This window comes from Oncorhynchus nerka, linkage group LG6 (genome assembly GCF_034236695.1).
Source record: "Oncorhynchus nerka isolate Pitt River linkage group LG6, Oner_Uvic_2.0, whole genome shotgun sequence".
NCBI classification, from domain to species: Eukaryota; Metazoa; Chordata; class Actinopteri; order Salmoniformes; family Salmonidae; genus Oncorhynchus; species Oncorhynchus nerka.
Genome location: NC_088401.1, coordinates 34,134,980 through 34,160,319, shown reverse-complemented (window position 1 = coordinate 34,160,319; position 25,340 = coordinate 34,134,980). Strand labels below are relative to the sequence as shown.

The window sequence follows — 25,340 nt, the reverse complement described above, 5'->3', positions numbered from 1 at the left end:
TTTGTATTGTTGGATACGGTAGCCTCTTTTGACTGTGTGTGTGTGTGTGTGTGTGTGTGTGTGTGTGTGTGTGTGTGTGTGTGTGTGTGTGTGTGTGTGTGTGTGCGACAGTGTGTGTGTTATGAACTGTGCATATGAACGTTGGTTCATCGTATTAATATACCATGGCTAATGATGCGTATGGAACACAATCAGCGATTCCTCCAGGATGAGGATGAGCTGGAGGATGAGTATTACTAAAGTTGGGATATTGCAGATTAGTCTCTCTCTCTCTCACAGACACACACACACACACACACACACACACGTCTGGAACCGCCCTTCCACTGCAGGCTGCCTTCATCATCCCAGCAGTACTAATATGTACTCTACACTACCCAGGTTTAGAAGATCATGTTGCAGTATGTGGCTTTTCGTTGGGGAGAAATAATCCAATGAATTCAATTATAAATCTCTGTGGATAGATACAACTAACTGGATGGATATAAGAGGACGGGGGAGGTGTGTGGGTGTGGGTGTGGGTGTAGGATCAATGGAAGCTGTATAAGAGTTACTCTGAGCACAGTAAATCCTGGAGGAGAGGAGTGTAAATAATTTACTCTCCCACTGTGAGTTAAACTCACCCTCTCTCTCACCTTCATACAAGCCCCATAGGACTGGCTAATACAACCACCGTGGATGCACAGGAAGCGACATGTGTACAGTAAGCGATGCAACATATACTGCATACAGAAAGGTACATGTAAATAAGTCATTATACCTGGAATAATAATAATATAATTCTCTGGACATAGTGTGTGTAGCATATGTGTAGGGAGAGATACAGGCTGTGTCCCAAATGGCAGTCTATTCCCAAAACGGAGCACATATTTCTTTGTTCAAAGGAGGTAGACTTGTGATAGGGCGCCATTTGGGACGAGGCACACTGTTCAGCGATGAACAGAAATGAAGGGAAATCCTTTTGATGGTTTGGTTCAAGGAATGAATTGATCAAATAGCCGAGCTCTGGACAGCTGGTTTGTTTCTATTGGCTAAAACTGGGATTGACAGCCCAAATGATCCCGGCCCTTCCCAAAGTGGTGTGTCTGTAGCCCCTTTCGTTTTCAGTCCTTTTTCTTCCGCTTTGTTTCTTGTGTGTGTTCAATCACAGCAAGCGACATCATTATTATTTGTTTTGTTACTACATTAGAACACATCCAGTAATGCTGGCATAGTATTGCGTTGCGCGCAAGTTTAGAGGCTAAAGGTTGATTCCCAAGATGGCATAGCAGTCAGACGTCCTTTGTACTCGTCTTGTCGTGTCCCGTATATACAGTGGGGCAAAAAAGTATTTAGTCAGCCACCAATTGTGCAAGTTCTCCCACTTAAAAAGATGCGAGAGGCCTGTAATTTTCATCATAAGTACACTTCAACTATGACAGACAAAATGAGAAAAGAAATCCAGAAAATCACATTGTAGGATTTTTTAATGAATTTATTTGCAAATTATGGTGGAAAATAAGTATTTGGTCAATAACAAAAGTTTATCTCAATACTTTGTTATATACCTTTGTTGGCAATGACAGAGGTCAAACGTTTTCTGTAAGTCTTCACAAGGTTTTCACACACTGTTGCTGGTATTTTTGCCCATTCCTCCATGAACATCTCCTCTAGAGCAGTGATGTTTTGGGGCTGTTGCTGGGCAACACGGACTTTCAACTCCCTCCAAAGATTTTCTATGGGGTTGAGATCTGGAGACTGGCTAGGCCACTCCAGGACCTTGAAATGCTTCTTACGAAGCCACTCCTGTTTGGGATCATTATCATGCTGAAAGACCCAGCCACGTTTCATCTTCAATGCCCTTGCTGATGGAAGGAGGTTTTCACTCAAAATCTCACGATACATGGCCCCATTCATTCTTTCCTTTACACGGATCAGTCGTCCTGGTCCCTTTGCAGAAAAACATCCCCAAAGCATGATGTTTCCAACCCCATGCTTCACAGTAGGTATGGTGTTCTTTGGATGCAACTCAGCATTCTTTGTCCTCCAAACATGACGAGTTGAGTTTTTACCAAAAAGTTATATTTTGGTTTCATCTGACCATATGACATTCTCCCAATCTTCTTCTGGATCATCCAAATGCTCTCTAGCAAACTTCAGATGGGTTCTGGACATGTACTGGCTTACGCAGGGGGACACGTCTGGCACTGCAGGATTTGAGTCCCTGGCGGCGTAGTGTGTTACTGATGGTAGGCTTTGTTACTTTGGTCCCAGCTCTCTGCAGGTCATTCACTAGGTCTGGGTGTGGTTTCATCATAGGTGTGGTTCTGGGATTTTTGCTCACTGTTCTTGTGATCATTTTGACCCCATGGGGTGAGATCTTGCGTGGAGCCCCAGATCGAGGCAGATTATCAGTGGTCTTGTATGTCTTCCATTTCCTAATAATTGCTCCCACAGTTGATTTCTTCAAACCAAGCTGCTTACCTATTGCAGATTCAGTCTTCCCAGCCTGGTGCAGGTCTACAATTTTGTTTCTGGTGTCCTTTGACAGCTCTTTGGTCTTGGCCATAGTGGAGTTTGGAGTGTGACTGTTTGAGGTTGTGGACAGGTGTCTTTTATACTGATAACAAGTTCAAACAGGTGCCATTAATACAGGTAACGAGTGGAGGACAGAGGAGCCTCTTAAAGAAGAAGTTACAGGTCTGTGAGAGCCAGAAATCTTGCTTGTTTGTAGGTGACCAAATACTTATTTTCCACCATAATTTGCAAATAAATTCATTAAAAATCCTACAATGTGATTTTCTGGATTTTTTTCTCATTTTGTGTGCCATAGTTGAAGTGTACCTATGATGAAAATTACAGGCCTCATCTTTTTAAGTGGGAGAACTTGCACAATTGTTGGCTGACTAAATACTTTTTTGCCCCACTGTATATATATATTTACACCTTTCTTCGCATATCTTTTATATTTTTTATTTTCCAAAAACTCAACTTCAAAACACTCTCCTGCAACCCGCCTCACCAATTAAAAAAAACAAGTATTATTTACCTCAAATCTGAAATCCACAATAGAAGCTAGCCAGAAGCTAGCCAGTTTACTGGCTAACGTTAGTATTCAGCTAACCACGGCTTGTGGTCATCAGCTATCCTTTAGCTCAAACCTATCGCCAGTTTTGTACAACGCGACTCAGACCAGAACATACCGGACTTATTTTTCCCCACCAAGCCTTCATGACTGGGCTACCGACGTTATCTGCCCGAGGTAGTTATCCAACTAGTCCCTCCGTCACGACGTTACCTGAAAGCCCATCTGCGGCCCGCTAATCGTTAGCTGTCTTATCGGCTGCTACCTGAATAGGTCTATCGGACAATTTTTCTTGGGTCACTATAACTATATCTATTTTGCCAAAATCCCCTCTTCCACACGGAACCCCACTAATCTACCGATGGAAACACACGAGGTGGCCTAAAACAGACCTCCATCCTATGCTAGCTTGCTACCGATGGCCCGGCTAGCTGTCTGAATCACCGTGACCCCAACCAACCTCACTACTCACTGGACCCTTATGATCACTCGGCTAATCATGCCTCTCCTTAATGTCAATATGCCTTGTCCATTGCTTTTCTGGTTAGTGTTTATTGGCTTATTTCCCTGTAGAGCCTCTAGCCCTGCTCACTATACCTTATCCAACCTTTCAGTTCCCCCACACACACATGCGATGACATCACCTGGTTTCAGTGATGTTTCTAGAGACAATATCTCTCTCATCATCACTCAATACCTAGGTTTAACTCCACTGTATTCGCATCCTACCATACCTTTGTCTGTACATTATACCTTGAAGCTATTTTATCGCACCCAGAAACCTCCTTTTACTCTCTGTTCCAAATGTTCTAGACAACCAATTCTCATAGCTTTTAGCCGTACCCTTATCCTACTCCTCCTCTGTTCCTCTGGTGATGTAGAGGTGAATCCAGGCCCTGCAGTGCCTAGCTCAACTCCTATTCCCCAGGCGCTCTCTTTGATGACTTCTGTAACCGTAATAGCCTTGGTTTCATGCATGTTAACATTAGAAGCCTCCTCCTGAAGTTTGTTTTATTCACTGCTTTAGCACACTCTGCCAACCCGGATGTTCTTGCCGTGTCTGAATCCTGGCTTAGGAAGACCACCAAAAATTCTGAAATTTTCATCCCTAACTACAACATTTTCAGACAAGATAGAACGGCCAAAGGGGGCGGTGTTGCAATCTACTGCAAAGGTAGCCTGCAGAGTTCTGTCCTACTATCCAGGTCTGTACCCAAACAATTTGAACTTCTACTTTAAAAAATCCACCTCTCTAAAAACAAGTCTCTCACCGTTGCTGCCTGCTATAGACCACCCTCTGCCCCCAGCTGTGCTCTGGACATCTTATGTGAACTGATTGCCGCCAATCTATCTTCAGAGCTGGTGCTGCTAGGCGACCTAAACTGGAACATGTTTAACACCCCAGCCATCCTACAATCTAAGCTTGATGCCCTCAATCTCACACAAATTATCAATGAACCTACCAGTTACCACCCCAAAGCTGTATACACCCTCATAGATATCATCCTAACCAACTTGACCTCTAAATACACCTCTGCTGTTTTCAACCAAGATCTCAGCGATCACTGCCTCATTGCCTGCATCCGTAATGGGTCAACGGTCAAACGACCTCCACTCATCACTGTCAAACGCTCCCTGAAACACTTCAGCGAGCTGGCCTTTCTAATCGACCTGGCCGGGGTATCCTGGAAGGATATTGATCTCATCCCGTCAGTAGAGGATGTCTGTTTTTTTTAAATGCCTTCCTCACCATCATAAATAAGCATGCCCTACTCAAGAAATTTAGATCCAGGAACAGATATAGCCCTTGGTTCTCTCCAGACCTGACTGCCCTTAACCAACACAAAAACATCCTATGGCGTTCTGCATTAGCATCGAAACAGCCCCCGTGATATGCAATTTTTCAGGGAAGCTAGAAACCAATATACACAGGCAGTTAGAAAAGCCAAGGCTAGCTTTTTCAAGCAGAAATTCAAAAAAAGTTCTGGGACACTGTAAAATCCATGGAGAATAAGAACACCTCCTCCCAGCTGCCCATTGCACTGAAGATACGAAACACTGTCACCACCGATAAATCCACGATAATTGAGAATTTCTATAAGCATTTTTCTACGGCTGGCCATGCTTTCCACCTGGCTACCCCTACCCCGGTCAACTTCTCTGATAGAGTTCAGTGTGTCAAATCGGAAGGTCTGTTGTCCGGGCCTCTGGCAGTCTCTATGGGGGTGCCACAGGGTTCAATTCTTGGACCGACTCTCTTCTCTGTATACATCAATGATGTCGCTCTTGCTGCTGGTGAGTCTCTGGTCCACCTCTACGCAGACGAAACCATTCTGTATACTTTTGGCCCTTCTTTGGACACTGTGTTAACAACCCTCCAGGCAAGCTTCAATGCCATACAACTCTCCTTCCGTGGCCTCCAATTGCTCTTAAATACAAGTAAAGTTAACCGATCGCTGCCTGCACCTGCCCGCCTGTCCAACATCACTACTTTGGACGGCTCTGACTTAGAATATGTGGACAACTACAAATACCAAGGTGTCTGGTTAGACTGTAAACTCTCCTTCCAGTCTCACATCAAACATCTCCAATCCAAAGTTAAATTTAGAATTAGCTTCCTACTTCGCAACAAAGCATCCTTCACTCATGCTGCCAAACATACCCTTGTAAAACTGACCATCCTACCAATCCTCGATTTCGGCGATGTCATTTACAAAATAGCCTCCAATATCCTACTCAATAAATTGGATGCAGTCTATCACAGTGCCATCCGTTTTGTCACCAAAGCCCCATATACTACCCACCACTGCGACCTGTACGCTCTCGTTGGCTGGCCCTCGCTTCATACTCGTCGCCCAACCCACTGGCTCCAGGTCATCAACAAGACCCTGCTAGGTAAAGTCCCCCCTTATCTCAGCTCCCTGGTCACCATAGCATCACCCACCTGTAGCACGCGCTCCAGCAGGTATATCTCTCTGGTCACCCCCAAAACCAATTCTTCCTTTGGTCGCCTCTCCTTCCAGTTCTCTGCTGTCAATGACTGGAACGAACTACAAAAATCTCTGAAACTGGAAACACTTATCTCCCTCACTAGCTTTAAGCACCAGCTGTCAGAGCAGCTCACAGATTACTGCACCTGTACATAGCCCATCTATAATTTAGCCCAAACAACTACTTCTTTCCCTTTATTTATTTATTTAGCTCCTTTGCCCCCCATTATTTCTATCTCTACTTTGCATATTCTCCCACTGAAAATCAACCATTCCAGTGTTTTACTTGTTATATTGTATTTACTTCGCCACCATGGCCTTTTTTGGCCTTTACCTTCCTTATCTCACCTCACTTGCTCACATTGTATATATATATTTTTTTTACTGTATTATTGACTTTTGTTAGAGAGAGAGAGAGAGAGAGAGAGAGACTCCCTTTGAAAAAAAAATCATTTGTCACAGCGTCTCCAATTATTGCCGCTCCACCGTCCTCTCACTGTTCGCTTACTCTCCCCCCCCCCTCTCTCTCTCTCTCGGTCGGGCAGTGAGATGAAGCAGGAGCTGGCGGAGGAAGGCAGCAGATGCTCCGTCCTCTCCAAGCAGCCCCGCTTCAACGAGCGCTGCTGCATCCGCTGCTGCTCTCCCTTCACCTTCCTGGTCAACCCCAAGCGCCCGTGTCTGGACTGCCAGTACAACGTCTGCAAGTCCTGCCGCACCTACAGCAAGCGGGAGAAAGCCTGGCTCTGCGCCGCCTGCCAGAAGACCAGGTCGGTCTACCACTGTCTGAATCTGTGTCTGTCTGTCTATCTCACTGAATGAATGAATGGATGGATGGATGGAGAGAGAGAGAGGGAGAGCGGGAGAGCGGGAGAGCGGGATGAGGAGACCAGTGGTGAGTGAGGGAGGGAGCCAGGACAGAGGGGGAGTGAGCAGCATGTCACGCCGGCGTTGCAGAGGGCTCTCAGGAACGAGGGGAGGAGAGGGAGGATGTATGTCGTGATGGAAGGCTAGGAGGTCTTGCAGACGTTGAGAGAGACTGACTGACTGGTGTAATGACAGCGAGTGATGCAGAGCCATAAACTGCCTCCCCGGTTCTCCAGCAGTGAGTTTTTTTGGATGCTGCAGTTTTGTTGTCAGTGTGTTTCCACGCTGTGTACTCTACTTACAGAGGAGAGACTTTGTGTGTGCTGTCTGACCACTGACACCGTATTGAGCTCTCGTTAGACGGTAGGAGGATGAATTGAGCTGTGCACTATGTTGTGTTACACGGGCTGTACGCTATATATGCATCCGATCATGATGGTTGTGATTTTAATTACGTTTTTTTAAACTTTAGTTTATTTAGGAAATAACTCTGTCTTGAACTGCGTTGTTGGTTAAGGGCTTGTAAGTAAGCACCTCTATTCGGTGCATGTGACAAATACAATTGGATTGGATTTCATTCTATGGGCTTGATGAACACTGCTTTTCATGGGTGCGTGTGTGTGTGCGTGTGTGTGTCTGTCTTCACGTGCGTGTGTGTAGACTGTATTCAGGATGACCTTGCTTATGTATGCCACATCTTGTGCGTGCGTGCGTGTCTGTGTGTGTCAGTCTGCTTAGGGTTCTTAGATGTGTGTATGGTAACGCCTGAGCGGGGTGAAGACGTAATCAGTCATGTCTCTGCCACCTGAGTCCCTGACATGGAGAACTAATGTGCTCCTCACACTGTCTAAGACAGTGATATCACGCTGCGGTGTGTGTGTGTGTATGTGTTTGCGTGTCACAGTGTGTGTGTCACAGTGTGTGTGTGTCACAGTGTGTGTGTGTGTGTGTGTGTGTGTGTGTATGTGTGTCACAGTGTATGTGTGTCACAGTGTATGTATGTGTGTCACAGTGTGTGTGTGTCACAGTATATGTGTGTGTGTCACAGTGTATGTGTGTGTGTGTCACAGTGTGTGTGTGTGTCACAGTGTGTGTGTGTGTCACAATGTGTGTGTGTCACAGTGTCTGTGTGTGTCACAGTGTCTGCGTGTGTGTGTCACAGTGTCTGCATGTGTGTGTCACAGTGTCTGTGTGTGTGTCACAGTGTGTGTCACAGTGTGTGTCACAGTGTGTGTGTGTCTGTCACAGTGTGTGTGTGTGTGTCATAGTGTGTGTGTCTGTGTGTCACAGTGTCTGTGTGTGTGTGGCACAGTGTGTGTGTGTGTGTCACAGTGTCTGTTTGTGCGTGTGTGTGTCACAGTGTGTGTGTGTTTCACAGTGTGTGTGCGTGGAAGTGGTTGAGTGAAGGGATTACTGAACATGACAAGGCGAGGGGGGACAACGTGATGTGCTCGCACTCTCTCTTTCTACCTCACTCTTTCTCTCGCTGTGTGTGTCTGATTGATTTTGTGGCATGGTATCGAATTAGACGCCCAGCCCCAAACTCTGGGTTTACAAGACAAGAGAGGGTAGGTTTTTATTGATCAGGTTGGAGTCTTGCTCTCTCTCTCTCGGTCGCTCTCGGTCTCTCTCTCTCTCTCTCTCTCTCTCTCTCTCTCTCTCTCTCTCTCTCGGGTCTCTCTCTCTCTCTCTCTCTCTCGGTCTCTCTCTCTCTCTCTGACTCACTCTGTCTCTCTCTCTCTCTCTCTCTCTCTCTCTCTCTCTCTCTCTCGGTCTCTCTCTCTCTGACTCTCTCTTTCCCTCACCCCCCATCTCTCGGTCTCTCTCTCTCTATCTCTCTCTGACTCTCTCTCTCTCTCTCTCTCTCTCTCTCTCTCTCTCTCTCTCTCTCTCTCTCTCTCTCTCTCTCTCTCTCTCTCTCTCTCTCTCTCTCTCTCTCTCTCTCTCTCTGACTCTCTCTTTCCCTCACCCCCCATCTCTCTGACTCTCTCTCTTCCCTCACCCCCCATCTCTCTGACTCTATCTCCCTCTAGCCTGTTAATGTTATTGAGATGATTAGAGGCTTTGATGCCTCCAGCTCTGTAATACGCCCATTACCTTTCAGCCTCACTGATGTAAATGATATTAAATGCTTTCAGAATATTAACAACCATCATGATGGGATGTATATAAAGACGTCCCTTTTCATTACTGCATTAGATGGGCCGTGTCCCAAATGGCACCCTATTCCCTATATCAGCGTTTCCCTAACTCAGTCCTCGGGACCCCCAAGAGCTGCACATTTTGGAGTTTTTGCCCGAGCACTGCTGTGTAGTGCTAGGGTAACAAACAAACAAAAAGTGCACCGCCTGGTGTCCAGAGGACCGAGTTTGGGAGACCAGGCCCTATATAGTGCACTACTTTTGATCTTGTGGTCTTAACACTCACGAGAATCACAACATCATCTGATTTGGAAGACGTGGTATCGATTCGGTTACAGGTAACTCAATCGCTTGTGTAGCTCAAGCGATGAAACGTTTTGTCGCGGCGCAATTCTGGAAGATCGGAGCCGTACCGTTCGGGCTTTCTTTCTTCAGTCATAGTGCGTCCTGTCATCCTAGCACTGGTGTGAACATTTGGGATGTGTCTATTTCTCACGCACCCTTGACAGCAGCAGATGTCTCTGTCATTCAGAATCTACCCTACGCCGTGATCTCAAGCTCATCGCAACAAGGACAGAGTGTCCGCCTTCCCCCACTGCCTTATCAAGCATCACACTGAAATACTACCGTCGACTGTAACAAACTAGTACCGTGAAGATCCACCACCATTCCATCACCTTGCCCTGATATCAGCGCTTTCAGATCTGGGTTTGAGACTCCCAACGCAGGGTGGCGGGCGGCTAGCGCGTATGACTGCCGCTGCCCGTATTCCTCCCCTCCATTACCGCTGTGCCGCTGTCGCTGCCCGTACTCCTCCCCTCCATTACCGCGGTGCCGCTGTCGCTGCCTGTATTCCTCCCCTCCATTACCGCGGTGCCGCTGTCGCTGCCCATATTCCTCCCCTCCATTACCGCGGTGCCGCTGTCGCTGCCCATATTCCTCCCCTCCATTACCGCTGTGCCGCTGTCGCTGCCCGTATTCCTCCCCTCCATTACTGCGGTGCCGCTGTCGCTGCCCGTATTCCTCCCCTCCATTACCGCGATGCCGCTGTCGCTGCCCGTATTCCTCCCCTCCATTACCGCGATGCCGCTGTCGCTGCCCGTATTCCTCCCCTCCATTACCGCGGTGCCGCTGTCGCTGCCCGTATTCCTCCCCTCCATTACCGCTGTGCACTGCTGTGGGTGTTATAAGACAGCCTGCACATGTGAAGCTGCCTGTCTGTGTGGCTGGCTGTCTGCTGGACTGCACGTCAGCCTCTACCACAGCCTCAACAGAATTGAGAAGAGGCGTGTGAAATGATGGATTATGATGTTTAAGCACACATTGCAGTATTTACACACTAGCGATTTTTTGGGGTGAACAAATAAAATCCTATTAGGTCTATGGTTTGGGTTATTAAAACGTATTGGTTGATTCACACCAAATTATGATTCTGCATAGCTTGAAAATCATTATCTATAGTGTACACGGTATGCTCTTCCTATGTCACCAAAATGATACACAGACATCATTTTGGCTGCAATATAGACTTCACCAGGGTTGTATTCATTAGTGCACACCGTAGCAAAACTTTTTGCAACTGAAAACAAAATGTTTCTTATTGGACAAGTTCACATCGTACCTACCTGTTTCAGTCCGTTTTCTTTTGTTTGGTGCCGGAGTGAATAAGACCCAGGCAGAGATGTACAGTAGCTGAGACATAGCTAGCTTCTTCTCCTGTGGGTCTTCACTGTAGTGACAGGCCTGTCACCCTACTTGCATGTAAGTCCCTGAACTCACCCATGCGCACACACCCCTACCAGTCCAGGTGAGAAGGTGCATTGAACATGACAAGCATGACCGGGCTGGTCTTATTAACCGTGCGGTCCATCCCTTGGTCCATAAACACACACACGACAGTTCACAGGCTATAGAAGTTTGTCTTTCTGATAAGAAATACGAACTCAGTCTGGGAAGAGTTTTTCTCTCTGCAGTCAGACACCCACACTCAAGACACTGAGACACTTGTACTACCTCTCTGAAAGAGAGGGAGAGAGATACTGACAGAGAAAGAGAGATGACAGAGAGAGAGATAATGACACACAGAGAGAGAGAGAGATAATGACACACAGAGAGAGATGCTAGAAAGAGAGATAATGACACAGAGAAAAATAGATCGAGAGAAAGATAATGACAGATAGAGAGATAATGACACAGAGATGGAGAGATAATGACAGAGCATGAGATAATGACACAGAGCGAGAGATAATGACACAGAAATAGAGATAATGACACAGAGAAAGATAGAGATAATGGCAGAGAGATAGAGATAATGACAGAGAACGAGGGAGAATGACAGAGACAGAGACAGAGAGAGAATAACACAGAGAGAGAGAGATAGAGATAACGACAGAGAGAGAGAGAATGACAGAGAGAGAATAACACACACAGAGAGAGAGAGAGAATGACAGAGAGTGATGCAGAGCCATAAACTGCCTCCCCGTTCTCCAGCAGAGCAGGCACTCTGGCGAATGGATATGAAATCCTCTTTTTATTTTTCTCTGAAGGTACCGCGTGCAGCTCTCCCCACATCCGTCTCTGAGATGAAGTCACCATTCTCTCCACATTTACATTCCCACTGCGTTCCCTACTCTTAATCTGACTAGATGGACTCTGTATCACTCCATGGAGCAGACTGCACTGAATGGAGAACGGGGTGTGTGTGTGTGTGTGTGTGTGTGTGTACGTGCACAAACACCCCTGACGGGCAGACGTCAATATCCAGACGATTCTCATCCTGAAGCATTCATGCACTATATTAAATACCATAAGCATGCAAACATACAGTACCAGTCAAAAGTTTGGACACACCTACTCATTCAAGGGTTTTCTTCTTAATTTTTTATGATTTTCTACGTCGTAGAATAATAGTGAAGGCATCCAAACTATGAAATGACACATATGGAACCATGTAGTAACCAAAAAAGTGTTAAACAAATCAAAAATAGATTTAAAAAAAATTATATTCTGCAAAGTAGTGTCGTGGAAAGTCTTACACGGGGAGTCAATCTTAAATGAATCATTGTTTATTTGTCAGCGAGCTGGAGAAGTTCCAACAAACGTAATGCACCATAGTGAACGTCTGTCAGGAGCTCTGCCGGGGCAGTCCCAGCAGTTGTCTTATATACGGCTATACACGATGTAGCAGAATGAATAATCATTACCGTTTTGCTTCATTCATGTGACCGACCAATACTGGTTCGTAACATGTGACAGACCAATACCTCTTCTCTCTAAGCTGAGACCTTGAAACTGAGATATCTTTCGTTCATTCTCAAAAACAAGATCTGAGCGTACTGCCAAATTGCAGCTGCTGATAGTGAGGATTTGTACTGTCGGCCACTTGCATGAACACAGAAATTTATAGAACAGCACATGAATAGAACACAAAAATTAGTTATAAGAAAAGCACAAACATTAAAATTCCATTAGAATAGCCACTCTTTACCTTGATGACAGCTTTGCACACTCTTGGCATTTTCTCAACCAGCTTCCCCTGGAATGCTTTTCCAACAGTCTGGAGGGAGTTCCCACATATGCCGAGCACTTGTTGGCTGCTTTTCCTTCACTCTGCGGTTCAACTCATCCCAAACCATCTCAATTGGATTGAGGTTGGGTGATTGTGGAGGTCAGGTCATCTGATTCAGCACTCCATCACTCTCCTTCTTGGTGGCCCTTACACTGCCTGGAGTTGTGTTGGATCATTGTTCTGTTGAAAAACAAATTATAGTCTCACTAAGCGCAAACCGGATGGGATGGCGTATCGCTGCAGAATGCTGTGGTAGCCATGCTGGTTAAGTGTGCCTTGAATTCTAAATAAATCACTGACAGTGTCAGCAGCAAAGCACCCCCACACCATCACACCTCCTCCTCCATGCTTCACGATGGGAAACAAACATGCCGAGATCATCCGTTCACTTTGCGTGTCACAAAGACACGGCGGTTGCAACCAAAAATGTCACATTTGGACCAAAGGACAGAATTCCACCGGTCTAATGTCCATTGCTCGAGTTTCTTGGCCCAAGCAAGTCTCTTCTTATTATTGGTGTCCTTTAGTAGTGGTTTCTTTGCAGCAACAGTTGATGTTGAGATGTGTCTGTTACTTGAACTCTGTGAAGCATTTATTTGGGCTACAATTTCTGAGGTTGGTAACTCTAATGAACTTATCCTCTGCAGCAGAGTTAACTCTGGGTCTTCCTTTCCTGTGGCGGTCCTCATGAGAGCCAGTTTCATCATAGTGCTTGATGGTTTTTGCGACTGCACTTGAAGAAACGTTCAAATTTGAAATGTTCTGCATTGACTGATCTTCATGTCTTAAGGTAATGATGGACTGTTGTTTCTCTTTGCTTATTTGAGCTGTACTTTCTATAACATGGACTTATCTTTTACCAAATAGGGCTTTCTTCTGTATACCACCCCTACCTTGTCACAACACAGCTGCTTGGCTCAAATGCATTAAGAAGGAAAGAAATTCCACAAATTAAATTTAACAAGGCACACCTGTTAATTGAAATGCATTCCAGGTGACTACCTCGTCAAGCTGGTTGAGAGAATGCAAAGAGTTTGCAAAGCTGTTATCAATGTGTGTGGCTACTTTGAAGAATCTCAAACGTAAAATATATTTTGGTTTGCTTTAACACTTTTGTGGTTACTACATGATTCCATATGTGTTATTTCATAGTTTTATACCCTGGAATTAGTATATTTGTCCAAACTTTTGACTGGTACTGTATACACACACATTTTGGACATATCAGTCAATCTGTTCTGTTGAATCTAATGGAAAATAACATACTTGACACCTTAGATTAACCTTCGATGAGGACTAATGAAAGTTGACAGACAGATTACGTCCCAAATGGCACCCCGTTCCCCTTTTCAGTGCACTCCTTTTGACAAGTAGTGCACCGTGTAGGGAATAGGGTGCCACATGGGACACGGTCTGACGCACCCAGACAGTCTAGCAGGTTGAGAGCTCGGCCCAAATGTAATCATCTCCTTCTCTGCAGCCCCAGCATTATCCCCAGTAACCATCTTAAAGGTCACCAAGTAGCACTGTGACTTTCTGATTGGTTTAGGGAATAAGCAAACACCCCATGGTGTGTTTGCACACACACACACACACACCCACATCTCCCGTCACTTCTAACATAAGTTAATAACATGACCTTAATGACGTTATTTATTAATAAGGCTTATGTTTATTCGTCCACTGACCGAACGGGAGTCGTGATGAACGCTGACGGCCAAGTTTTGTTTCTGTGTCCATTTCTCCACGTGGGAAATATGTGTGTCCACACCCACTGTTTATACACCAGAGAGGTTTACTACGAAGCAAGATAGATCTACAGTACTCAGGTTTTTTCTAAAAGCCAGCCAGCTCCAGTTAGCTTCACTTTCCAGGTCAGGCTTCATCCGTACTATAATGGTGGATATTGCTTGTCTGCGCCTACCATTAACTCTAGCAGGCTTTTGTAAAAGTGTGCGTGTCGTGTCGCACATGGCTAGTCGAACGGCGAACTCTTCATGCTGATAGACCGATCAAAAAATGAAAGAAAGTTATCTTGTGAATAGGGTGGGGGGTAGCCTAGTGGTTAGAGCGTTGGACTAGTAACCGGAAGGTTGCAAGATCAAATCCCCGAGGTGACAAGGTACAAATATGTCGTTCTGCCCCTGAACAAGGCAGTTAGCCCGCTGTTCCTAGGCCGTTATTGAAAATAAGAATTTGTTCTTAACTGACTTGCCTGGTTAAATAAAGGTTAAAAAAAAAAGGCTATGGTGTGAAATAGGCTTTAAGAAGTGGCGTGTTCATTTTTTACTTGTCGTTAATGCCGTCTTTGCTATGCTTTGTTGTGCTTATCAATGTACGAGCACCCACTCCTGTCCATAAAATAATTGTATTAATTCATACAAAAGTTTTACGGTGCGTGACGTTTTAAATATATTCTGTCATCACTAAATGTGTAACACGATAGGTATTTTAACAGAAATGTTTTTTAACACAAAAAAACCAACAGTTTTGATTAATAAACATTGAATCAGTCGTCTTCCTCAGATGAAGGGGATGATGATGACGTCGTCTTTGCGAGAGGGAGGGTATCCGAAGTCGTCAACCCGTGGCTCAGTCATTTCATTCAGGGTAAAAGCGGAGTTAGCCCTGAGTTAGCCTGCCGCGGAGCAGGGAAGACCTGAGAGGATTCGTTGCCATAGGAAATGTGCCTGGCTAAAAGGTGAGCCGCTTTCGTGGTACCGGTTATCCCGAGTTGAGCAAAGTCACCTCGCTAACTCCTCAAAGCTGGTTCGTAGTATAGGGCTCAGGTCACTTCAACGTGAAGGTCCCCCCAAAAATGGTTGTTTGGAGGAAAACCAGATGGTGGATTGACATTAGACTACTTTAAAGGTCTGAAAACATTGGACAAACTTTGATTTGAAAGTGAAATGCCCCTTTAAAATTTCATTGGGACAGCGGCCACGTAGCGATAGTATCTGCTGAGCTAAGATGAGCGTCAACTCAAGCAAAAGAATAGGGGACAACAGTCAGCAGCATGTTGTCAGTCCTGAGGCCTGTCTGTGATCACACACTGACCTCTCTCACCTGTCTGTCTGTCTGTCTGTCTGTCTGTCTGTCTGTCTGTCTGTCTGTCTGTCTGTCTGTCTCTGTCTGTCTGTCTGTCTGTCTGTCCTCCCCCGTCCTGTCCTGTTTCCATCATTGGTGTTTACCTCGCTCTCTTTTTCTCTCTCTCATACACACCCACTTACACCCACTTCTATCATGCCTGGTTAATGGGCGTGCGGAGGGGCTGATGGGTACTGTGTTTGATGTCACGGCGGCGTGCGGCAGAGTGGGATAGAACGACCATGATATGCCCTCTAAGGCCTGTGCTACCATCAGTGGATGGGAGAAAAGAGGCGAGAGAGAGAATAGGAGGGAGAATGACTAAGAGAAAGTGAGACCGATGGGGAGAAGTAGAAGGAGAGAAGGAGGCATTTTGTCCTCAGTGTAGGTGTATTTTTAACAGTCACATGACAAAACAAATGTTTCTGGGCCTCGGAGCAGTGACTGACTAACTGCACCAAATTCCTAGTTATTTTTTACTGCAACTTCTTTTTTTAAATTATTATTTTTTGTTGAAATTTACCCCCTTTTTCTCCCAAATTTCGTGGAATCCAATTGTTAGTGGCTACTATCTTGTCTCATCGCTACAACTCCCTTACGGGCTCGGGAGAGACGAAGGTTGAAAGTCATGCGTCCTCCGATACACAATCCAACCAAACCGCACTGCTCCTTAACACAGCGCGCATCCAACCTGGAAGCCAGCCGCACCAATGTGTCGGAGGAAACACCGTGCACCTGGCAACCTTTGTTAGCGCACTGCGCCCGGCTCGCCACAGGAGTCGCTGGTGCGCGATGAGACAAGGATATCCCTACCAGCCAAACCCTCCCTAACCCGGACGACGCTAGGTCAATTGTGCGTCGCCCCACGGACCTCCCGGTCGCGGCCGGTTACGACAGAGCCTGGGCGTAAACCCAGAGTCTCTGGTGGCACAGCTGTCACTGCAGTACAGCGCCCTTAACCACTGCGCCACCCGGGAGGCTCACTGCAACTTTTCTGCTCGATAATGCTACCTGCCTGATAATGCTACCTGCCTGAGTGCGTAGTGCCAACTGTAAAGTGTGGTGGAGGAGAAATAATGGTCTGGGGCTGTTTTTAATGGTTCAGGCTAGACCCCTTAGTTCCAGGGAAGGGAAATCTTAACGCTACAGCATACAATGACATTCTCGATGATTCTGTGCTTCCAACTTTATGGCCACAGTTTGGGGAAGGCCCTTTCCTGTTTCAGCATGACAATGCCCCTGTGCACAAAGCGAGGTCCATACAGAAATGGTTTGTCAAGATCGGTGTGGAAGAACTTGACTTGCCTGCACAGAACCCTGACCTCAACCCCATCGAACACCTTTGGGATGAATTGGAACGCCGACTGCGAGCCAGGCCTAATCGCCCAACATCAGTGTCCGACCTCACTAATGCTCTTGGGGCTGAATGGAAGCAAGTCCCCACAGCAATGTTCCAACATCTAGTTCCCAGAGTGTTATAGCAGCAAGGGGGGACCAACTTTTTTGGGAATGCTGTTCTTTCTCTCTCTGTATTGCAGCTGGGTTAAATGCTGTCTGGGGGTGGAGGGGTGTAGCAGGTCACAGACTGTCATCTCAGAGAGATGTGGCATTGTGCTGTGGGTAGGTTCAGAGACCCACTCTATGTTCCTCAATTGAATCGGTTCGGGCCAAATGAAGAGTGGAGCTGAACACTTTACCTGCAGCCCATATGACTTAGCGGAGGAATCATCTCCCTTTTTCTCTCACTATTTCCTCTCTCTCTTTCTCCCTCTCGCTCTCGCTCTCTCTCTCTCTATTTTCCTCTCTTTATCACTGTCTCTCCTGCTCTCTTCGCCTTTACAGCTCTCTCCTCGCGTCCCTCCCATCTTGCATGGTAGCCATCTGCTGGTCGTTACTCCTGGGTGATGAGTTGTGTTCACACATACAGAGAGACACACAGACACGCAGACAGGCTGGTCTGCAGTAGAGGAGGGGATTTAGGAGTCTGGTGATGTTGCCTGTATATTCCCTGTGAATCAGCGAAGACGGTGGGATTGTTAGTGCTTCGTTCCGATTCATTTGGACAACCCAGCTCTCATCAATTGAAACAGCCTAATTCACAGACCTGGTTCGTTTTTACCAATGGAGTTCGTGCAGAAGCTTCCTCCAAACTAATTACGGCTGAACGCACTAGCCTAGAGGCACTGTGTGTGTGTGTGTGTGTGTGTGTGTGTGTGTGTGTGTGTGTGTGAATCAGACGCATACGTATATTTTTTGGGGGGGCGAGTGTGTGCTCTCGGTTCTCGCTGTCATTCTAAGTGTCTGCTACTCTGTTGGCCCCATGTGTTCTATCAGAGCTGGTCTCTATGTAGAGGCTCAGGTGTGTGTGTGTGTCAGGAGCAGGTGATAACCCACTGCTACTGCTGCCAGCGCTCCAACCTGACTGAGCATGAGCCAAACAGACATCCACCAGCTCTGGCAGGTGCCAAGCCATTGTGCGTGTGCGTGTGCGTGTGTGTGTGTGCGTGTGTGTGTGTGTGTGTGTGTGTGTGTGTGTGTGTGTGTGTGTGTGTGTGTGTGCGTGCGTCGGCTGTGCGTTTTCCATTGTGTCTGTACTGTGTGTTTTCTGCTCTGTGTCATCCTGCAGAGATGACTCATTGTTGTGGGTTATTATTATTGTGTGGCGGGGTTGGTATGGTTGCTCTGTCAGTCGGCAGGCCTCCCTGGTGTCTGTGTGTGACGGAGTGAGACCCAGAGAGTCACACTTCTGCCGCTCCTTCGTGGCTCCATTTGTGCCTCCAGTTTCACCAATTCAACATTGTGAGGCGGGAAACTGAGTCGGGCAATACGCAAGATCCAGTCGTCGCCGTGTTTTGCACTTGTGCTGTGTGCTCTGACTCCCATTGTGTGTCCTCAGGTGATTTCAGTTGCATTAGTTCTGCACAGTGAATTAGGAAACTGGCTGCCATACTGGAGCTCACCATGTGAAATGACACTTTCAGATGATTCAGTCTGTGCTGCGGCTGGGCCTCCCTGTTCACACACATGCGATTGGGAATCTCACGATTCTTACATCCGTTTACGGGTTACCAGGTCTGGTGCTAAAGACCTTGTTGTTTTATGGCTTAGTGGGAAAGAGTTTGTAGTTGTTTAGCCTTACAATGAAACAAGGTAAAGCTACAATTTATACACTGCTCAAACCTCACAGTATTGGCTATACAGTTAGCTTTAGATGTAGTATCAGTAGTAATGTTAGCATCAGAGTATCTCTGTCTCTCTTCAATCCCCGGAGTGCCGTATCTCATATCCTGCTGGGCTGCAGATTGGCTGGCTGCAGTCTGCCTCCGGGTGATGCAAGTGGGCTGTGATTGGGCAGATCAATGGTTTAGATCTCCTTCTCTGTGATTAAACCAAAAACGGTGTCTTCACTGGGAGATCTTTGAGTCGACTCGAGTGTAATTTACTCTCCTCTCTCATGTCATCTCATCCCTCTCCTTTTTTCTCTCTTTCATTTGTATTCTCTCTTTCTCTCCCTCTCTTTTTGTAGTTTTATCTATTTCTTTCGCTCTCTCTTTCCTTCTCTCTCTCTCTCTCGCGCTCTCTCTTATCCCTCTCTCTCTCTTATCCCTCTCTCTGTCTGAGCTCTGCGTCTAAATACCAAGCAGGGAGGGTGTCCTGAGGTGCTGCTGGGTTAGAAATATATCTCTCTCACTCATTTTTTCCCCTCCCTCCCTCCCTCCCTGGCTCGTGCACCACTCTTCCCGAGGGCAAGACGGTTCCATCTGATCCTGTGCCACCCTGTGCTCTCCAGCGCACAACCCCAAAATGAGACATTAACACCTCAGTGTTCATATTCCCCACACGTTCCCTCCCCCTCTCCCTCCCTCCTGCCTCGAGAGCCCCCTTTGAAGAAGGAGAGAGCTAGGATGAGAAAGAAAGAGAGGGGGGAGAGAGAGAGAGAGGAATAGAGAAGGAGAAGGAAATAGAGAGAGGGTTGGAAAAAGAGGGAGGAGGGCGAGGTGGGATTTGAGCTCCTTCCAATGCAAACATTTCCACAATTGCACAAATCCCTTCCCTAATCACCACAATGCAGCAGATGAATATTAGAATAGGATAATTAGTATTCACTCTCCCTGCTGCACTTGTGCATGCCTATAGCGTACGGAGAGTCCTTGTGCCCATTTTTGACATCTTACAATTTGTCCTTTTCAGTTGACTGAATTGGGCTAAAGACAGAGAGTCGAGTTCTATGGCTTAACAGCGGGTTTGCTTTCTCACACACACATGCCTGCGTACTAGCGCGCACACACACACACACACACACACACACACACACACACACACACACACACACACACACACACACACACGCGCAGAGAGACTCAGAGATATGCAGCACACACACTCATAGACTTTGGTTTTCCTGGAAAGTGAGGCATTGTGCATGCATAACAATGAGCTCAATATGCTAATCCTGCTATTCCACTGTCCCTGTTGTGTGTGAGTTCTGAGCCACTTTAATGGATGTTTGTTTCTCTTTTTTTCTCCCTCTCCTCTGTCTCTCTTCCTCTTCCCTATCTCTCTCTCTCTCCCTCTCCTCCTCTCTCTCCCTCTCCTCCTCTCTCTCCCTCTCCTCTCTCTCTCTCTCTCTCTCTCTCTCTCTCCTCCTCTCCTCCCTCTCCTCTCTCTCTCCCTCTCCTCCTCTCTCTCTCTCTCCTCTCTCCTCTCTCTCTCTCTCTCTCCCTCTCCTCCTCTCTCTCTCTCTCTCTCTCTCTCCCTCTCCTCCTCTCTCTCTCTCTCCTCCTCCTCCTCTCTCTCCCTCTCCTCCTCTCTCTCCCTCTCCTCCTCTCTCCTCCTCCTCCCTCTCTCTCTCTCTCTCTCTCTCTCCCTCTCCTCCTCTCTCTCCCTCTCCTCCTCTCTCTCCCTCTCCTCCTCTCTATCTCTCTCTCACTCTCCTCTTCTCTCTCTCTCAACCTGACGCATATCAATGATTCCGCACCGCTCCCGGTATCATCTTTTGCTCGTCTCCCATTTCTCACTGCTTTGAACCAGGGCTGAGAGTCTGAGCCGGCGCAGTGCACTAAAGCGATCTCTCCTCTCACTTCTCCTCTTACCGTGTTTCATTATGATTTAGCACCTCGGGCGGGAAGCGTGTGCTCATGTTTGTTTTGTCTGATATTATTTCACCAGTTAGGTGATGAAATCAGAGGCACTTTCCTGTAGGTGATCAAATATAAGAGAGATGATCAGTGTGTGATCAGTGTTCTGACGTTGTGCTGTGTGGCGTAATCTGTGTGTGTGTGTTTGCGTGCTCTCTGCTTCCTCCTCCAAAAAATAGTTGGGAAAATGATGCTTTGTTCGGCAGGAGCTGAAAGCTGGGAGAAGGGATTGTTCAAGACACAGCTGACTGTTTCTCTCTGTGCGTGTGTGTGTGTGTCTCTCTCTCTCTCTCCATCCTTGCTGGCAGGCGGTCGTCTGGCCCTGTAACGGGACTCTCCTTGTGTTGTATGATTTAAGCTGGATCACAGTCAGTGGCCATTCAGATTAGCCTGCCAAAGCATGAGTTATCAAAGCAGCAGGCAGTTGAGGCACACACACACACACACACACACACACACACACACACACACACACACACACACACACACACACCATCACCATCACCAACTGACTGAATGCTTCAGAGATTATAGATCAACCAGCTCCTCCCTTGTCCTTGTGTGTGTGTGTGTGGGTGTGTGTGTGTGTGTGCCTAACTCAAGGCTGCTGTTGCATATGAGGTCGCAGTCCCTGTGGCTATATCTGATGGAGAGTGTTCAAAGCAGTGTTTGTGTGTTTGCCACTAGCCTGCAGAAGGAAGGAGGAGGAGGAAGGAGCCTTGTAGCATCTGGAGTGATTGCCTGTGGAACCATGCATTTTGAATGAACGCCCCCCCCCATCCACTCACATGCTATGGATCTGGGGTACTCAAAACAAGTGCGGGTTATTGAACTTCACAGCATAACATGGCCAATGGAGTAGCATCAGCATTTTTTACTTAGTCTACATAAAACTATTAACGTGTTTTAATCATACCCGTAAACTCGTTGTTTTTGTTTATTTTCGGTCACAGAGAAATGGCACTGGCAGTGCTGTCTTTTCTGCAAAAACAAAATGGAAATGGGAGTGACAATTGAGGGATAGATGTGTCAAATAGCATGGCTGCACCTGTATATCAGCATGGGGGGATATGACCACACATTCACCTGTCCTTAGGCTACTGCCCATCATGGCTGAACAGTTTCACAACAACTCATACAATATTCAGTTCTCTGCTGCTAACTGTTCCTTAGTTGTCCCTGTTGGCAAGCAGTCCGTGTTGAAGCTGTGTTGGTAAACAGAGTGGTCCCCAGGAGACTGCCTGACTGCAAAGGGTCAAAGAACACCGCGGTGTTGTTGTCTCCATCTCAGCCCAGTGTAAAGCAGGCAGCAGACATTTTCCCCAGACATCCTCTTTTACAAGTCTGATTCAGTTCAATACTTTTCACACCCAGCTGCCGCATGTTTATTCGTCGTCGGGTTCACCGGGTCAGTTAGCGGGTTAGCGCCTCGCCTCCCTATTAAATCACCCACCTTGCTCTATTTTGAATTGTCTTCCCCACAGATAGACCCACGGCATTGCTGTGATCTTTGACCGCAAGCAATCAGCCAGAGTGGCCTTTCACATTAGGCCATATAAGGTTTCTAATCTTTAAATGGAGTGGTACGTGTCCCAACCCGAACCCATAAACACGTAATGCGTTTGTCTCACTGCAATCTACTAGGTACTATGAGCCTTAGGCTGTAAAATCGGACCACTTTCATATTGGATTGCCTTCTCAAAATGATACTGTCATTTCCACCGGCAGTGCAAGTTGCTATTCATTGTGTTGTTTACTCGCTCTCCAGTCCCATCTCATGGAATGCTATGGCACGTGTGTCTACATCAAAGAGAGAGTATAGGGGTCTCGGGGGAACATCAAAGGCACGTTAAACTCGAAGGTGTAGCTATGCCCTAGCCCTCCTCTTGAGGCTTATAGTAGCTTGCAATAAGTCATGCACACCGAAGGCATAATGAGGTTCTCTAATGCCATAATTCAGACAGTGTCACATCATGTTGTTGATGCAGTGTATCAGTTTTGATTTAACGTGTTAGAATAAGTCATTTTGCACTGCTTTGTCCTATTGATTTTCGATTTACATTTGACACCAGAAGTGTTTATAGGAAATCTGCTAAGTACATGCTTTTTAACTACAGTACCTTGATCAGAGTGGCTTCCCAGACGTATCCCTCCATTTTTTCGAACGGTTGTTCAATTAGTATTGTAATGATCAGAGAGCAAGCCTCGTGCCTCGAGGACCCTCCGTTGATTCATTTGTTTCATTCGCAAGCAGACTAAACACAGAACAGAGCCGACGCCTTCCCACCCACACGGACTAGTCTCCATATCTCACTTTACCACAATCCTCCTCCCAAGCATCCTTATTTTAGCCCTGCGTTTTCTTAATCTGTCACGATTTCTAACAGGATTAAACTACGTGTTTACTGTTTGCCTCTAAGAACGCGACCGTAGGAAATGCACTTCAGCACCACCATCTCAGACTGTTGGCTATGTTGGCGAATGTTAAATCAAATCCAATTGTATTTGTCACATGCGCCGAATGCAACAGGTGTAGACTTCACAGTGAAATGCTTCCTTACAAGCCCTTAACCAACAATGCAGTTTTAAGAAAATGACCTAAAAAAAATGATAAACAAAAGTAACATAGTTAAAGAGCAGCAGTAAAATAGGGAGGCTATATACAGGGGGTACTGGTACAGAGTCAATGTGGAGGCTATATACAGGGGGTACTGGTACAGAGTCAATGTGGAGGCTATATACAGGGGGTACTGGTACAGAGTCAATGTGGAGGCTATATACAGGTGGTACCGGTACAGAGTCAATGTGGAGGCTATATACAGGGGGTACTGGTACAGAGTCAATGTGGAGGCTATATACAGGGGGTACTGGTACAGAGTCAATGTGGAGGCTATATACAGGGGGTACTGGTACAGAGTCAATGTGGAGGCTATATACAGGGGTACTGGTACAGGGTCAATGTGGAGGCTATATACAGGGGGTACTGGTACAGAGTCAATGTGGAGGCTATATACAGGGGTACTGGTACAGAGTCAATGTGGAGGCTATATACAGGGGTACTGGTACAGAGTCAATGTGGAGGCTATATACAGGGGGTACTGGTACAGAGTCAATGTGGAGGCTATATACAGGGGGTACTGGTACAGAGTCAATGTGGAGGCTATATACAGGGGTACTGGTACAGAGTCAATGTGGAGGCTATATACAGGGGTACTGGTACAGAGTCAATGTGGAGGCTATATACAGGGGGTACTGGTACAGAGTCAATGTGGAGGCTATATACAGGGGGTACTGGTACAGAGTCAATGTGGAGGCTATATACAGGGGGTACTGGTACAGAGTCAATGTGGAGGCTATATACAGGGGGTACTGGTACAGAGTCAATGTGGAGGCTATATACAGGGTACTGGTACAGAGTCAATGTGGAGGCTATATACAGGGGGTACTGGTACAGAGTCAATGTCAATGTGGAGGCTATATACAGGGGTACTGGTACAGAGTCAATGTGGAGGCTATATACAGGGGGTACTGGTACAGAGTCAATGTGGAGGCTATATACAGGGGGTACTGGTACAGAGTCAATGTGGAGGCTATATACAGGGGGTACTGGTACAGAGTCAATGTGGAGGCTATATACAGGGGTACTGGTACAGAGTCAATGTGGAGGCTATATACAGGGGTACTGGTACAGAGTCAATGTGGAGGCTATATACAGGGGTACTGGTACAGAGTCAATGTGGAGGCTATATACAGGGGTACTGGTACAGAGTCAATGTGGAGGCTATATACAGGGGTACTGGTACAGAGTCAATGTGGAGGCTATATACAGGGGGTACTGGTACAGAGTCAATGTGGAGGCTATATACAGGGGTACTGGTACAGAGTCAATGTGGAGGCTATATACAGGGGGTACTGGTACAGAGTCAATGTGGAGGCTATATACAGGGGGTACTGGTACAGAGTCAATGTGGAGGCTATATACAGGGGTACTGGTACAGAGTCAATGTGGAGGCTATATACAGGGGTACTGGTACAGAGTCAATGTGGAGGCTATATACAGGGGTACTGGTACAGAGTCAATGTGGAGGCTATATACAGGGGTACTGGTACAGAGTCAATGTGGAGGCTATATACAGGGGGTACTGGTACAGAGTCAATGTGGAGGCTATATACAGGGGGTACTGGTACAGAGTCAATGTGGAGGCTATATACAGGGGGTACTGGTACAGAGTCAATGTGGAGGCTATATACAGGGGGTACTGGTACAGAGTCAATGTGGAGGCTATATACAGGGTACTGGTACAGAGTCAATGTGGAGGCTATATACAGGGGTACTGGTACAGAGTCAATGTGGAGGCTATATACAGGGGGTACTGGTACAGAGTCAATGTGGAGGCTATATACAGGGGGTACCGGTACAGAGTCAATGTGGAGGCTATATACAGGGGTACCTGTACAGAGTCAATGTGGAGGCTATGTACAGGGGTA

General features: G+C 46.6%; 1 protein-coding gene across 1 annotated transcript in view; it reads left to right on the top strand.

Annotated features, from left to right (window-relative positions):
* Positions 1 to 25,340, top strand: part of myripb (myosin VIIA and Rab interacting protein b) — a 218,732-nt gene that overhangs the window by 113,017 nt on the left and 80,375 nt on the right. The window contains exon 3 of the mRNA XM_029661502.2: positions 6,600 to 6,821. Within this exon, the coding sequence (XP_029517362.1) occupies positions 6,600 to 6,821 (222 nt within the window). The remainder of the gene's footprint in view (positions 1 to 6,599; positions 6,822 to 25,340) is intronic.